The 17,479-nt window shown below is 34.6% G+C and overlaps 1 protein-coding gene across 1 annotated transcript in view; it reads right to left on the minus strand.

The window, feature by feature from the left end:
* Nucleotides 1–810: 810 nt before the first annotated feature.
* Nucleotides 811–17,479, minus strand: part of LOC127866052 (protein transport protein Sec31A-like) — a 50,488-nt gene continuing 33,819 nt past the window's right edge. The window contains 10 exon segments of the mRNA XM_052406357.1: nucleotides 811–3,677; nucleotides 3,680–3,815; nucleotides 4,474–4,545; nucleotides 5,038–5,160; nucleotides 7,827–7,883; nucleotides 12,496–12,630; nucleotides 13,397–13,527; nucleotides 15,968–16,029; nucleotides 16,407–16,736; nucleotides 17,071–17,267. Coding sequence (XP_052262317.1) covers nucleotides 3,628–3,677; nucleotides 3,680–3,815; nucleotides 4,474–4,545; nucleotides 5,038–5,160; nucleotides 7,827–7,883; nucleotides 12,496–12,630; nucleotides 13,397–13,527; nucleotides 15,968–16,029; nucleotides 16,407–16,736; nucleotides 17,071–17,267 — 1,293 coding nt within the window. The 3' untranslated portion in view covers nucleotides 811–3,627.

The following is a 17,479-nucleotide window of genomic DNA, read 5'->3' on the forward strand; positions in this document are numbered from 1 at the left end:
TATTCAGATAAAAGGAAACGTCTTGAGGGGCATAACTTTGGACAAAATAATACGATGGATGGTTTAGCAACTTAAAAATTTCAAAGGACCATAACTCTCTAAATAAATTATCTAACCAGAACCCACAAATAACATGCGCATCTTCTCAAGGTAGTTAAGCTTCCCATAAGGCTTCATTGAATTCCAGTCAGTAGTTGGGGAGAAATAGCCCGGACAAGAATTGCACTATATGTACAGTTTATAGAAAATTTGAAAGGGCCAAAACTCTGTGAAAAATCATCCGACCATAACCGGCTGATAATATGCACATCTCCTGTTGGTAGTGAAGTTTTCCATAAAGTTTAATGCAGAGGCTAATCTGGGACGACACTTTACACACATATGCATTAAACCCCCACAAAATTGTGACGATATTGTATGCACATGCATTAAACCCGCTTTTCCCAGAACGTCATCTACATCATTATATTCATGTTATGATTTAACGCTGAATCGCTGATTATAAAATCTTCATAGAAGGACCTGTTTTTGCAACGAAATTATCCAGTTAAACTCTTATACAATGTAAATAAACAGTAAAAAAAGCATAAAAGATAAAAGAAAATTGTTGGATTCGATGAAATATCGATTTTAATTCACTCGTGATCATAAAAATATGATAAATCTTAAGATGATAGTCTAAAAATAGAGAAAGTAGTATTTTCCCCAGTAAAAATAACAATTTGTAAATTTCCACTGCTGTTATTTCACTGCAGAAATGTCATATTTTATCATTAGGTATAAAAGAAACAAGGATAACAAACAAATGAATTTCCATTTATTTTATTATCTCATACTTAATAGTTCATAATATAGACATTAGACGAACATTTTTCAAAGTCATAAACAAACAAGCAGGCTGTAAGAAAGAACATTTATGATTCACATAACTACAATGAAATTATGGCATTTAATTAGTAATGTAACTGTTATGTCTACATGCAATTAATTCAATAAGTTTCATTAGCAAAATAGAGTTTGTCACAGTAGTGAGGAATAGCCCCTGACTTCCATTTCTTTTCAAGTTACAGGCATACATAATGTACAAAAAACACATATTCTTTTAACTGTTAAATACATTGACTAGCTCAACTTTACAAGTATAGGTCTAAACATAACTGAATTTCATTAAGCATCTCTGATTTTCATGTTGAAACATAAGTCTTTACACACTAAAGCTAAAGTAAAAATAATAAAGCATTTTTTAAAGTTCAACAGCTTGACACACACAAATTATGCACATAAGTAAATATATTTTAGATTACAAAATATTTTATATCATGATTAATATTGAACCATATAATTTAAGTATTTAGGGAAAATTAGCCAAAGAAAAAAGTAATTACAAAGTCGTTTACTTCCAGAAATGCATTCATAATTGTTTTGAGAGAATTGACAGCAAGCTTTGAAAACAAATACTCATAGAAAAATAGTCTATTCAGGAGATGTTCACATGCATGATTTAACCACTATGCATCCAATCTTCTGACCATGGGTCACTTACAACAAACTACGACATACAAATATACCGGTAATTTCTAAATATGGTATTTTTTGTGTTATTCGATCAAATTTAGCCTTGGGAGTGCTTATAATCTTTCCAGATGTTGAATAAGTTTTTAGTGTGACAAAATATAAATAAATATTTGATATGTTAACTACTGAAACTAGTGACACAAGAGATGTGTTTGTCAGAAACACAATGCCCCCTACTGCCCCACTTTGATTTGTTTTTGTTTTTTATTAAAATGTATATCCCTGTAAAAAATATTACTTCCCTTGTAAAAATGATCTTTACCTGCCAATGATAAATAGAAATTGTCTCCCTTTAAAGCTTGTTACTTCCTTTGGATTTGTTTGTTTGACCTTTGACCTTGAAGGATGACCTTGACCTTTCACCACTCAAAATGTGCAGCTCCATGAGATACACATGCATGCCAAATATCAAGTTGCTATCTTCAATATTGCAACAGTTATGGCCAATGTTAAAGTTTTTGAACGGACGGAAGGACAGAAAGTTCAAATGCTATATGCCACCCTACTGAGGGCATAAAAACAACTGGTTAAAAGAAGAGCATCTCAAAATCCAACCTAACATTTGGTTGTATTCACTTTCTTCCATATACTTGAGCAAAAAAGAAAACTAACCTATGAAAAAGAATCTCAAGTAAATCAGAAATGTAGTAAGTGAAATTTCGAAAAGGATCAATTAACAAATAAATAAAACATCACAATACAAGCAACAAACACATCAGCAACTGAGTAGGTATAGAACATGAACAGTAACACACGTACCCTCGCACTGGATAACCTGGGCTTAATTCATGTCCATAAAGAGTCCTTCCAGTGTAGGCTTATCAGAGATGACACTCTGAATTTATGAAATATTTCTGTTAAAAGAAGTCTTTTATAAACGAAAATCCAGTCTAGGCAGAAGGTGTAATCCCTTATAAGCCTGTGCAGACTGCCCAAGCTTATCTTCCACAACATGTAACGCACATTCAATAAGCCCAGTTTTCGCAGAGCACGGATCATAAATAAGTTTAAATCCATTTCCACGTGTCCAATTGTATTTACTTTCATTAATACTACAATAAAAATAGAACAATAACTTCCTATAACCTCCAAAGACAATACAATATTATATAAACTTCAGACAACAGAACAAAAACTATTAGGTATCATCTTCAATTATTCTCAATATAAAAACTCAGCTCAAATGGTTTCAGAAAAGCAAAATTGAAACGCAAATACTTTGAAAATTTGCTTAAAAGATACACACTTTTGTCAGACCTTTTATGTTTAATAGACTTTTAAAATGTATTTCATAAGTATAAACTACTCAACAACATATATACATATACACAAAAGCAGGAAGAGAAAATAAGAAATGTTGAACAACCACCAATGTGAACCTTATTAAAAGATGAAACATCAGAAAAGTATGAATAATATCAGTTGCTTCCTTTTAACAAGCCAGTGCTCAAATAATTTGTAGCAAATAGGTATTTACAAAACTGTTTTCATTTAATAGTAAAAGTTCATATTGTTTTGTATGTCAATCCCTAAAATCATGCAGACGATGGTTTGAAATTATAGGTTTTTATGGATATACTACCTTAAAATCGTGGATTTTTTTTGATGCCCCAGGAAAGGCAGTAAACGTTCAATGAAGATGCATTTCATGGATGAGAAGAGCAATGAATATAAGTGTCTCACAAGTTATGTGTAATTCACATCAATTTATCTGATATAAAGAACAGAGTCCAAATTTAACAATTCAGATAGCTATTATTGGAAAATCAAACATGAAATGTAACATGCAGCTCTTGTTCTGGCTAACTAATTCATGTTTGGTACAATCATTGGCCACTTAAAGCAAAAAACCAAACGCAATTATTCAATATATAAATGCATATACATCCAGAATGTCAATTATCTGTGAATGCCATGTTCAATTACAAATCTTTAAAAAGCACACAATCATTTACATAGAATTCATTCCAAGGTGAAACATAACTTCATTCAAAGACCCTATATGTCAATAATTAATAATTGTATATATATATATCTAGCCCCCTGCAATGATCACTGTACATAGACTTGTAGATGCGCCGCTGACTGGATAAGCATTTTAGCCCAGGCATGAATGTGCTGATCTCAGAGAAGTTCCCCTGACTGACCATCTGAGTGTAGATACCCAGGCTGGTGTTGTAGTCGTTCTGTTGCAGGTACTGGACGATCTGGTGGAGACCCTGGAGTACCGCTGGCGACAGCTGCAACATATGGAATTAGACGAGTGACCCTCTGGAAAAACAAGGCTTAATGCATGTGCGTTAAGTGTTGTCCCTGATTTGCCTGTGTAGTCTAAGCAGGAAAATCAGCGACAACACTTTCTGCTTAACTTTGTTTGGTTATTCAAACGAAATCTCTTAGCAAAAATCCAGTTTAGGTGGAAAGTGTCGACCTGATTTGCTCAGGCTTATCTAGGAAGACACTTTCCCTTTCATGATATTTTTTTGTTCAATGGAAGTCTCATTGCAAAGATCCAGCACTGCTCCTTCTGCACATGCTGTCTGGTAGGACATTCGTTTTCCCAGAACGAGGCATATATATTTGTGACAACAGGCCCTAAGAACAATATGCACATGTTTCTTTTCTTTGTTTTTTTCTCTTTTGTTTTTGGGGGGGGGGGGGGTATAAAACAATATCAATATCAGTAAACTCAAAAATGGCAGTCAGTGATCATGACTTAACCTTTCCTGGGCATGCTTCACCAATTTAACAAAAAGAAGTTTCACAATAACAAATCTGAATGGAAAATCAAGTGACCTACAAATCGAGATTACTGGTTTGGCTAAAAATAGTTTAGACAGAATCAGACTCAGGAACATGCCAAAAATGTGAATTTGTATTAAGTGCTATATGACTTACAGAACATTCTCTCACTCTGTCATACAGTATTTCTAGCTTTTTGGTGACATCTTCAAGTTTCTTTTTCATTTGCTGAAATAATCAATTGCACTCTTATATCAAGGGCATGTCCACACATTTATGATGCTTTATATTTATAAATAAATGTTAAGTTCTAAACTAGGCTTTTGCTGAAGTTATCTGTTTATCAACTGACAAAACACAAAGATAATTCTTCTGCTACACTATACATTCTTACATATGTTTCGAAAAATCAACCCATACAATTATTTACTCCATTTTAATGTGAATTGTGCATACAGTAATCAGAAAAAATATGACAAATCTAGCTTACATCATATAAGATCTTGAGAAAATTATTAATATGCAATATTCAGCCAGTGTAGCACCAGACCAGCCTGCCCATTAGTTCAGTCTGTTCAGGAGTTACCCTTTCTTCCATAAGTTCACAGGGGTTTGTGTTCTCATCAGGGCTCTAGGGACTATGCTGGTCCAATATGGAATAAGTCCCATTTATGCGTGATGTAGCTCATATAAGAGATCCAACTGAAATGAAGCACTTACAGCGTTATTTGCTCTGGCCTGACAGTTATGCACAAGACTGTCAAAGATATCCTGCAGCACTTTGTGTTCCGCCGGAACTGGAGGCTTAGGCACCACTTCATGTAGGGGCTCAGGGGAGACCGGCTGTGGAGACACGGATTTCAATATTGATTAAAAAAACAACACACACTGTCTTGCTTTAGGAATACTGGGCTTTATGCAAAGTTTTAAATGTAGTCATATATTAGCCTGTGCAGTCTGCAAAGTTTATGAGGGACGACACTCTCTGCCAAGACTGTCTATTAGACTAGACTAGACTAGACTTTCGTTAAATAGATACTTTTTTTAAACTAAAAATTTCATAAAAGCAGAAAGTGGAGACTGCACAGGCTAATCTGGGAGGACACGACGCAGATGCTTTAAGCCCTGTTTTCCCAGACTGCAGCTCATATAATTGAAGTTGTACATGGCATGAATGGAATTTTACATCTTTAACATGTTAGTGGCCTTAAAAAAGGTGATAATGTGCGTTATTTGTTACTAATGCATACATACCGGTATAATAAAAGCAACAAGATGTGTTTGTGAAACACAATGTCCCCCTATATGACGTTTGACCTTGTAGAATGACCTTGACCTTGTGAAGTATGACCTTGACCTTTCACCACTCAAAATGTGCAGCTCCATGAGATATACATGCATGCCAAACATCAAGTTGCTATCTTCAATATTGCAAAAGTATTCATAAATAAGCGATTTCGGCCACATATATTTGACCTCTGACCTTGAAGGATGACCTTGACCTTGACCATTCACCACTCAAAATGTGCAGCTCCATGAGATGCACATCCATGCCAAATATCAAGTTGCTATCTTCAATATTGCAAAAGTATTTATAAAATAAGCGATTTGGGCCACATATATTTGACCTCTGACCTTGAAGGATGACCTTGACCTTTCACCACTCAAATTTGTGCAGCTCCATGAGATACACATGCATGCAAAATATCAAGTTGCTATCTTCAATATTGCAAAAGTATTCATAAAATGAAAGATTTTGGCCACATATATTTGACCTCTGACCTTGAAGGATGACCTTGACCTTTCACCACTCAAAATGTGCAGCTTCATGAGATACACATGCATGCCAAATATGAAGTTGCTATCTTCAATGTAGCAAAAGTTGTTTCAAAATGTTAAAGTTGGCGCAAACAGACAGACAGACCAACGGACCAACAGACCAACAGACAGACAGGGCAAAAACAATATGTCCCCCACTACTATAGTGGGGGACATAAAAAGATGGTCAACTTGTTATCTGTTATCATCAAAACTATGATTTGTTAAATAACTAACATAAAGTGAACAATTTATTTAAGAGATAACATGCACTAAATACCAAATAAATAGAACAACAATAAAGATACTGTATGAATTAAGACGATGTACTTCTGTCTAAGTCTAAATAAAATGTCTGTTCTGTTGCCTAGAATGCTCACTGGAATTCGTGTCATAACAAAGTTGCAATTCATATGAAAAGGCAGTATTTCAGACTTAATCCTGTAATACACTTAAACAAATCTGACAAACATGTGTGCATCGTCAGACACATTGAAGGACAAGACGTTGAAGTGTTTACAGATAACTAGCAAGGGTCTAATGCAGATAGTGACCAAATAGTGACCAAGATTTGACCCCGCAAGAGCCAGTTGCAGCCTCATCTGAGATACCTTTGGGAATTAATGTTCATGCTTGAAGATTTGACAATGTTTGAGGTTGTAAGGCAAACAAAAAGTTACCACTAGTGTTTTTCATCAACTTGCCCAAGTGACCTCACTGTTGACACCAAATGAGTCAGTTTAGGATACGGCAAGGATTTAATTAAGACAAACATTCTGTTTATGAGCGAAATGTTGATGATGCACTATGGCGAAAGACAAATAGTGATCACAAAAGCTAACCATGAGCATGTTGTGCCCAAGTGAGCTACAAATTACAAGAACTATCTTAAAACATAGCATTCAGAGTGATTACATAAATAATAAAGTGCTGCAGCTAGGATTGTAAAAGTGCAGGGTGCTTATTAGTCAAAAAGGCATGTAAGTTGTCACAATCATTTTATATCTATTGCATATTTTTTAATAAAGCATGTAATATAAGTGCATATATTTTATATTGCATGTCCTTCCATTAAAACATTCTTTTATAATTGATAAACTAGTTCCAGAGTGAAAAGTTATTTATTGAAACTTCAAATGAAATGTCCTGTATAACAATATTAGATCAAACCAAGGGCATGGTGGAGGTCCAAGGGGGCAGAGTCGGATCATTAAAGCCCAGCTGGAGCACTGATAATAGCAGCTTGAACACACATTCAATCAGCAGTCAATTATAAACATAAAATGTGTAAGGCTAACTGATACGCAAAGGAATAAAAAATAAATAAAATATCTTGCTTACTACAAACAATTAAATAAAAATTATCTTTAATTCAGTTTTACTATCATGTTTAAAATTATCTTCAATTCAGTTTTTCTATCATGTTTAAACAAATCCTGAAACAAATTTAAAAGAAAGGTACAAAACATTAGAAAGTCAGCAAAAAAATAACACTAAGTTTCAAATTTACTTGAATGACAAAAACATATTATAATAAAGATCTCATAGTTATAACAAACATTACTGATGATCATCATGAAAATGTATTTCAAATGCCAGACTGTTATATAGGAGGAACACTAAGTGTAGGTTTATAGGTCAATATAAAGGATCTCTTGTGTATAGAAAGGTTCCATCACCAAGTTTCTCACCTTGTTAATGTGGTCATTACTGCTGGGGAAGGACTGAGTGGCCATGATGGGAGCTTGCTGATGAGAAAGATGGAGACAGAGAACCAGGTATTAGTGGCAGACACATGAGGTCAAGCACCCCATGTGTGAACACTGAACATTGCATACACATCCACAAGGCTTGCTTCAGTTTAAAAGCATGTCATAAGCATGTTTAATGAAATACTATATTCTAAGCACTTTTATCTGTAATTCAAGAGTGCCTAAATTCATGCTTAAAAACAGTACTTTAGTAGGATAAAAAGCATAATGCTTTTGTCTATTTCAAAATGCCAAGCTGGGAGATATCTGATTCTCAAAAGTGTTTTTGTCTTTCACAATATGAGCCTTGATTTGGGATATTGGTATTTAATGCAGAAATGATAAATGATGTCCAAGAGTTATTCTTAGAAACTTCTTTTAAACTTAAAAGCCATCAAATGCTGAAAGAATCATGAATGATTAGCCTGTAAAGACAGTACAGGCTAAAATGTGACAACACTTACACAAATGCATTATACACCACTTTTCCCTGAAAAGGCTCATATAATAATATAATTATATACTGTGAAACCATTATTAATCGTCAGGCATTAATTTTCATGTATTCCGTCAGTCGACCGATTGACGAATTCAAGATCCTAACGAACAATTATGTCCCATATTTGAACAAATTATAAAGACTGAATTAACAAAGGCATGAGGCCCTAAAATCCAACGTAATCCACGCATACATACTCCGTTTGTTTCGGAATCAAGATTAATCCGGTTTTGACACAAAAGGGTGTAGATTACACAGTGTACTTAACTGACACGTGACATTGCGCTAAAACGCAAGTGCAGTACAGCTGTATTGACTGTGTTGATTTCGTTTAGGTAGAATAGTAATGATTAGCGCTAATTGTTAACAACTTTATTACCCATTGTGTGTATTGTGTTTTTCAGTGTTGTTGCTAATTATACAGCCTCCATGCAGCAGATCCGGATCAAAGACAATAAACGAAATTAAAAGATGATGATGTGTGATCAACACCTGACTTATATACATTCTTCGCATTGATTACAAATTTTTATAGAACATATTGATTAGTGTTTGGTTGTTTGCGTTTAACTACAATAGAGATGTAAAAATAGCTTGTGCTTCGTTTATGGGCTATCGATATTTAAATTATTGACAGGTTTTACAAGTTTTACGATACATGTTTCAATTCAGTGTTACTTGTAGCAATGAAAAACATAACAGGTAAAGAAATAAGCAATCATGACCATTAGTTCTATCCATGTAGGGTATTGGCTTACAAAAAATTCACTTATATTTTTGCGCGCTTTTTTTCAGGAAATCCCCGGAAAGCATGTTTTTCGAATGACTGAGTATGACGCAATAAAACATTGTTTTATATCCTATTTCATTCAAACTAATTTAAACTCATTCGTCCATTGGTTGTTACAATTAAATCTGAACTGTGCCCTATGAAACCGCTGTCCCATAATGCACTGTTAATTTTACACTTCAGAAAATTATTGAACTTAAAGTGATCAAATATTTAAGATACAAAACTCTTGAAACTTTATTGACAATGGACCAAATAGTTTGCTAAAACTAATTTTAACCAATAATCTTTGCACCTTCTCTAATTTGCGCTGATAAAGGTAAGATTGTTATTAGTTTGGCGATGATAATAAATGAATAAGACCGATTGGCAATTGGCTTCACTGTTTCAAACACTCGTTAAGTTCTTCGGTCCCACTAATCCGCTAATCTTAATAATGATACACTAATGGGGGCAAATTACTAATCACCTGATAACAAAAGACTATGACATGTGACAAACAGGCCCCACCTCCTGCAAGTGACTCAAGTGTCCTCCCTCTTTCCCTACTACGAATAATTAATTTATTTATTTCGGACAAACAAATCGGATATTGACTGAAGCATTTAAAAAAAAAATCAAAGTCAGGAATTGGCGAATTTAAGTGCTGACGAAAACGTCATTTTTATAAAAAATGACCAAATTTCGTGCTGGCGAAAATAAATGGTTCCACAGTAGTTAAATAAAATACAGCATGATATTGATGAAATATGTTGGTATTAGAAAAATATCTTGAAATTGCAGTGTCATGCCTATTTAAAATGCTGTTTTTAAAACTACTTATGATGTGCACATTTTATTAGTAGCTGCTTTGTGTCGCTTTGAAGATTATTTACATAATTCAAGGTTAGTTATTTTGATAAGCACCTTTAAATTATTAGATGATATGCTTTAACAAAGATCAATATCTCAGTTACCATTCAATGTCACTGATCATTCTTCTGAATCAATCATACATTGAAACTTCATTATTAATTATAATTTGCCATTTACGCAAACATGCTCACAAAATAATTGCAACATTGAAAGTATTTTACAGTATAAAATGTTACCCCAAGACATGTTATGAATTATAACAGATAACAGTTTTTTTCATTTTGATATGCAATAAAAATCAACACATACGGTTAGTTTTATAAGTGCAGGATTAAAAGAAAATTATGCTATATCCAAAAACAAGAGATGTGTTTGTCAGAAACAGAATGCCCCCTACTGCGTCGCTTTGATACATGTTTTTTTTACCTTTGACCTTGAAGGATGACCTTGACCTTTCACCACTCAAAATGTGCAGCTCCATGAGATACACATGCATGCCAAATATCAAGTTGCTATGTAAAAGGACATAGAAGTTATGAGCATTTTGTTTAACCTAAATGCGAAACCTAAATGCAAAGGGTGACAGAAGGACAGACGGTCATATCACTATATGCCCTCCTTCGGGCATAATAAGGATATAATACAAGAGCTGTCAGAGGACAGCGCGCTCCACTATTTGAGTGCTTGACATTATAAAGTAAGCCATCATGGGGAAATTGTTCATATTCAATAATTTATTAGACGATCTTTCAAAAATAAAAAAATAAAAAATAAAAATATTTGGGGGGGGGGGGGTTGAGAGGGGGTATAATGTGGGTTGTGGTCATTTATTAGACGATCTTTCAAAAATAAAAAAAGGAAAAAAAAATAATATTTTTTTTGGGGGGGGGGGGGGGGTAGAGGGGTAGGGGGGGGGTGAGAGGGGGGTATAATGTGGGGTGTGATAATTTATTAAATGATGTTTACAAAAAAAAAAAATTTTTTTTGGGGGGGGGGGGGGGGAGGAAGGGATTCTGGGTAGGGGCGTGGGGGTATTGTTTGGGTGGAATCCATTGTGATATTCAGGTAAGTGTTGTTTTGTCAAAGTAATAATAAAATGTGATCATAAATAAAGAAGTTATGGCAATTTAAGCAAAATGTTCAATTATCTAAGTGTAAAAGGGGCCATAATTATGTAAAAATGCTTGATACAGTGGTCTGCTCTTGTTTATAGGTTGGGATCACAAGTTGCAACATATAAAAGCAATATTTCAAAGGATATAGGACATATTTGAGGTAGTACGCAAACTTTAACATAGATTTATCAATAATATGCATATTCTAAGTATAAAAGGGGCAATAATTATGACAAAATGCTTGATAGGGTTGTCTGCTCTTGTTTATAGGTTGGGATGATGTTGGTAAACAAGTATGCGAAATATAAAAGCAATATGTCAAGGGACAATGAAAATAAATAGGGTAGTACGAAAACTTTATCATTTGCTGCATATTCTAAGTGGAAAAGGGGTCATAATTATGACAAAATGCTTGATAGAGTTGTCTGCTCTTGTTTATAGGTTGGGGTCATGTTGGTGAACAAGTATGCAAAATATGAAAGCAATATGTCAAGGGACAATGAAAATAATTGGGGTAGTACGAAAACTTTAACATTTGCACGCTAACGCTAATGCCGATGCCGGGGTGAGTAGGATAGCTCCACTATATATATATTTCATATACAATAGTCGAGCTAATAAATTAATATTAGCATAGTATCTACCCTGTCTAATGCTTGAATAAACAAGACGGTGATACATAGCAAGGATCAACCAACAAGGCAATAAGAAGAACAAACAACAAGTCTATTGCCAAGCAATATATGTCCCCTACCTACTCCACCATTGTCAGAAAATCCACCATTGTCAGAATGTTTTTTTATATATTTGTTTCCATAGCAACCAGAATTTTTGACATAGGAACAAAATGAAATGACGTGCATAATGTCCATATTGCCATCTATCCATCTTTCAAGTTTAATGAAAAAATATGAAGAACTTTTAAAGTTATCGCAGGATCCAGAAAACCAACATTTTCAGCAGTATTTCTAGTCTATTTGTTGCCATAGCAACCAGAATTTTTGACGTAGGAACAAAATGAAATGATGTGCATAATGTCCATATTGCCATCTCTCCATGATTCTTAAAAATAAAGTTTCATGAAAAAATATGAAGAACTTTTAAAGTTATCGCAGGATACAGAAAAGTGTGACAGACAGACAGACTCACAGACACACAGAGGGAAAACCAACCTCCGATGAAACTGGTAGGGGACAATCAAATAAGTGCTTATCAATAAAATCAACACTATTGAAAAGCAATTATTTCAGAAGCCATGTCAGAAAACTAATAATTTAGAAAAAAATAATTTGAAGAAAATTCTCTCTAGGCCAAAAACCACAACAACTAATTAACACATATGGAACATACCTTTGGTTCGTGCTTATACTCTTGTGGATTATAGAAGTTTCCATAGTTCATCTGTGGAGGCATGTTCCCTTGATCAGTGAAGGGCTCAGGTTGGGACCCATATATGGGATTGGTAATGGGTGCTATGGCTTCAGTCTGAGATGGGACACATTAGGCAATCAACAGGAGTGAATACTAAACAACTTGTCAGGTATATCACGACTTTCATTCGGAAAATCTGTTGAAACATTGTTCTTTGTTTTGAGGTCATTTTTTTTCAATTAAATATGTGTCAAATTTTTCATTAAATTAATTGTCAGTGCTATTTTCTTTAAAGGAGTGGTCCATATTTTAAAATTGTTACCATATTTACAAAAAATTTAAGATTGTTACAGTGTTTTTAATTCTTGATATAATCAATTATATTCCAGGGCTTTCTTTATTTTATTCTTTATTATTTTAGTTAAAATACTTTGCATATGCAGTTTTCTCTTTACAGAATAATTTAAAGTATTAATCTATAAAGCATTTTCTTCTGCAAAATTTTTTACACAATCTTCCAGAGCATCAATACAAACACAGAACTATAAAGTCTAACAAGATATAGTGACACAAAAGGAACTGGTGCTTTTGGAAAACTGGGCCTTAAAGATGTGCCTTTAGTGTCCTCTCAGAATAATCTCTACAGGTCGCACAAGTTAATCAGGGACAACACTTTTTGCCTAAATTAGATTTAAGTTTAGAAGAGACATCTTTTTAACGAAAAATTCCATAAAGGCAGAAAGTGTTCTCACAGATTAGACTTAGATGACTGCAAAGGCTAATCTGGGAACACTTAACGCACATGTATCAACCCTGTCACATGTATCAACCCTGTTTTCCTACAGCACTGCTAATTTCTTTCCCAGTCCAACTATGCCACCTTTGGTTTCTCCTTCTTGATGACCATGGGTGGGTCATTCCATGCGCGCTCAGGCTTGTGGTCTTGGAAGGAGGCCATTGCAGGCTGGTTGCTGGGGGCCGGTGCTGGGGCCTGAGGGGCCATGTAGGGGCCTGCATGGAGAGATAGGGGACACAAGGTAAACACAAAAAATATGCTGTGTTCTGGGACAATTGGGCTAAATGCATGTACCTAGTGTCATTACAGTTAAGCCTATGTGGACAACACTGGATTTTCACTTAAAAAACATATTTTTTAACAAAAAATATCATAAAAGTGGAAAGTGAACATGCTAATACGGGAAGACACATAACACATGTGCATTAAGCCCAGTTTTTCCAGAATATGGCTCAAGTACTAGTAGACAATAGCTATGGTATTCATCGGAAATTACTGTACTAAGAGGCATGTAGTCATGACTGCTAGAACAAAATTTCTTAATGACAGGCATTTCTGGCAAATGCAAATATTTCACTTCCTTAAAAGATTTTTTTGTGAAATACAGAAATGTATTGTTGTAAGACTATTTGATATTAATTGCCATCAAGTATCCAATACAAACAAAATGTGGTGCTCAAGGTGAGTGATCACGTATTTATTTCAAAAAGGTCATCCAAAAATATATTTACACTTGTGGCTCATGAACAAAATTATTTCTATAACTGCTATAACAAAATACGATGTGCTCATACACCTTACATAAACAAATATCCTCTATACATATTTTTTAATCCACAATATTTGACTTCAAATTCTTATATCTCATTAAAATCCACACATCTTACTTTCATGTAAAATTCAAAACATAAATGAATACCTGGCAAGAAATAAGATCAGTATCATAGCACATGCTTGGTGGTGTTTCTCAAAACTTTGTTACACAAACTATTATTATAAAACCTTGAAGACAAAATCATGTCTCATTCCTTTGCAAAATTAAACAAGAGTTCCGCGGTCGGAGATGACCGCATTGAAGCCGGATTTTTTATTTAAATGACAGGAAAGTACCTTTCGTGTTTTTGTCAATGCAATACTTAAATTACTGAAATATTGTTCAAAGGTCAAAATGAAATGTAAGTACTTTTCAAGGCATGAGCAAACCTTGTGTTATGTTTTGAATGCATGCATATACATGAACAACAATAACATTTAAGGTCACAAATATGAACTTGAATTGACAATTAGGAAAGTTTGATCTCAATTTTTTTATTAGCAAATTAGTAACATATTGTTTGAAGTTTCCATCAATTTCATTATCAAATGTAAGAAAATAAACTTAGATGAAATAATACTATTTATTGACCTTGACCTTCAAATGAATGACATTGAAATGAGCAGTGGTGATCTTCTAGTACTGGCCAACCTTTATGTCAAGTTTGAAGACTCTAGGTACAAGCATACCAAAGTTATAACATGGAATAAGAACTTTAACATTTTTACCTACCAAAGTTATAAGAACTTTAACATTTTTACATTCAAGGTCACAGTGACCTTGACCTTAGAATGAATGACCTTGAAATGACCAGTGGTCATCTAAGTGTGCTTGCAAACCTTCATGTCAAGTTTGAAGACTCTATGTCCAAGCATACCAAAGTTATAACAATTTTAACATTTTAACATTTAAGGTCACAGTGACCTTGACCTTCAAATGAATGACATTGAAATGACCAGTGGTCATCTTCTAGTACTGGCCATCTTTATTTCAAGTTTGAAGACTCTAGGTACAAGCATACCAAAGTTATAACATGAAATAAGAACTTTAACATTTTTACATTCAAGGTCACAGTGACCTTGACCTTCAAATGAATGACCTTGAAATGTCCAGTGGTTACTTACTAGTTCTGGCCAACCTTCATGTCAAGTTTCAAGACTCTAGGTCCAAGCATACCAAAGTTATAACAACTTTAACATTTTTATATTGAAGGTCACAGTGACCTTCACCTTCAAATGAATGACCTTGAAATGACCAGTGGTCATCTGTTAATCCTGGCCAACCTTCATGTCAAGTTTGAAGACTCTAGGTCCAAGCATACCAAAGTTATACCATGAAATAAGAACTTTAACATTTTTACATTCAAGGTCACAGTGACCTTGACCTTCAAATGAATGACCTTGAAATGACCAGTGGTTACTAACTAGTTATGGCCAACCTTCATGTCAAGTTTCAAGACTCTAGGTCCAAGCATACCAAAGTTATAACAACTTTAACATTTTTTATATTGAAGGTCACAGTGACCTTAACCTTCAAATGAATGACCTTGAAATGACCAGTGGTCATCTGTTAATCCTGGCCAACCTTCATGTCAAGTTTGAAGACTCTAGGTCCAAGCATACCAAAGTTATACCATGAAATAAGAACTTTAACATTTTCGAGCACGCCGCCCGCCCGCCCGCCCGCCCCCCCGCCCGCCCGACAACATCAATCTATAAGCCGAGATTTTTTCGAAAAAAATCCGGCTAAAAAAAGCAGCTTCTCAGCTTTATTCGGTAAGATTTACAAACCAACATAAACATGATCAAGACAATTTATCAAGGTCATGAAGTTATTCTTACCTGAATTGTTGGTGTACATATTGCCAGGTACATTTTGGCTGCCTGGAGTCATAAAATTACCACTGCAAAGAAAACATGAGCTCCTTATATGCATGTGCAAAAAAACTCCCAAAGACAATAACATTTTTAATAGCCATATTATGTTCAAATGTATTCTCAAGCAAGAGTCCAATTGATATATGCGTCAATTTTTAAAAATTCTGTCTAAGGTTTTGTCTTGGAAATCCGTACTTCCTCGCATTGATAAAATCCACGATCACTCTCAAAAGAATACATTAAAATGTATTATTTAATTAAGAATTAGTATTTTTCATTAAAAGTTTGTTGTCCCAAAACTCAAGAGTTAAAAGTTGAGCCATCAAAAGTTAAATTAAACATTCTTTCTTGAAAAAATATGTTCTATGAATGATATTGAAGTGTTGAAAGTTGACTCACATACCCATAGTAATTGGTCTGGTTGTAGTCCACAGGATTGTAGGCACTTGTCTCTTGGAAGGATGCTGGTGCAGTGTAACCTGTAGAAGTATTACTATAAGTCCCGGATACTTGAGGGTACTTCTGTGAAAGGGGACCCTTATTCACTGGGGACGATGGTGCAGCTGAATTAGGGGCTGAGTAGGTGGGAACAGAAGTCATTGCCTGCCCAGAACTGTAGGTAGAGCCTGAGGCCCTAGGGGCAGACTGGGTGTTGGTGACGCCATAGGAGGGCACTGCCGAGCCATTCATGGCTGCATACTGGTTGGAATACTGGTTCTGCGCACCAGAGTAACTACCTGAAAAGAGATGTACATTATATTGTGCTTTATTTATCATCATACTTATTCACGAGAATATCATACTAAAGCATCGTGAGATAGTAATATGAGAATAATATTATACAATGAGGGAAAAATGAATTAGTATATTAGTTAGATAACTATACATTTTAAATTCTCAACTCTTATATTACAATTTTAAGTTTCTTATTTAAGGCCACATGTCCTATTACATGATCAAATTTAAATTTTAATACCAGTTTCATAGATTAAGAATGGTATTTAATCTCATAATGACTTCAGAAAATATACATTGTAAATTGCGATTTTGTAAATGGGACAATATACCTACCAACAGTGTTTGTGACAGTAGACTGATTAGCCTGCCCCTGGTAAGTCTGAGGTCTGGTCTGTTGCTGCTGTTGCTGTGCAGGCCTCTGTGTTGCTATGACAACTGGTTGCCAAGGGCAGGGTGGGGCAGACAACCCAGCTGGTATGACTGACAGAGCCTGGTACAGACGATCTCTTAGTACCCCCAGGTTGTGCTGTGAATAGGAGTATGCAGGTGATGTTCAACAATTGTTTACAAACAATGCACATTCAATTTCAAACTTGTCCATTTAATTTAGAAGTTATCACCTACACCACTTCATCTGTTATGCATGATTTTAACACTTTCAAATTACATTCTCAACTTATAAGCTGGAAATTAAATCAAAACATTTCTAAATAAATCCAAATAAATAATTAATCTAGA

The sequence above is a fragment of the Dreissena polymorpha genome, chromosome 2 (genome assembly GCF_020536995.1).
Source record: "Dreissena polymorpha isolate Duluth1 chromosome 2, UMN_Dpol_1.0, whole genome shotgun sequence".
Lineage (NCBI taxonomy): Eukaryota > Metazoa > Mollusca > Bivalvia > Myida > Dreissenidae > Dreissena > Dreissena polymorpha.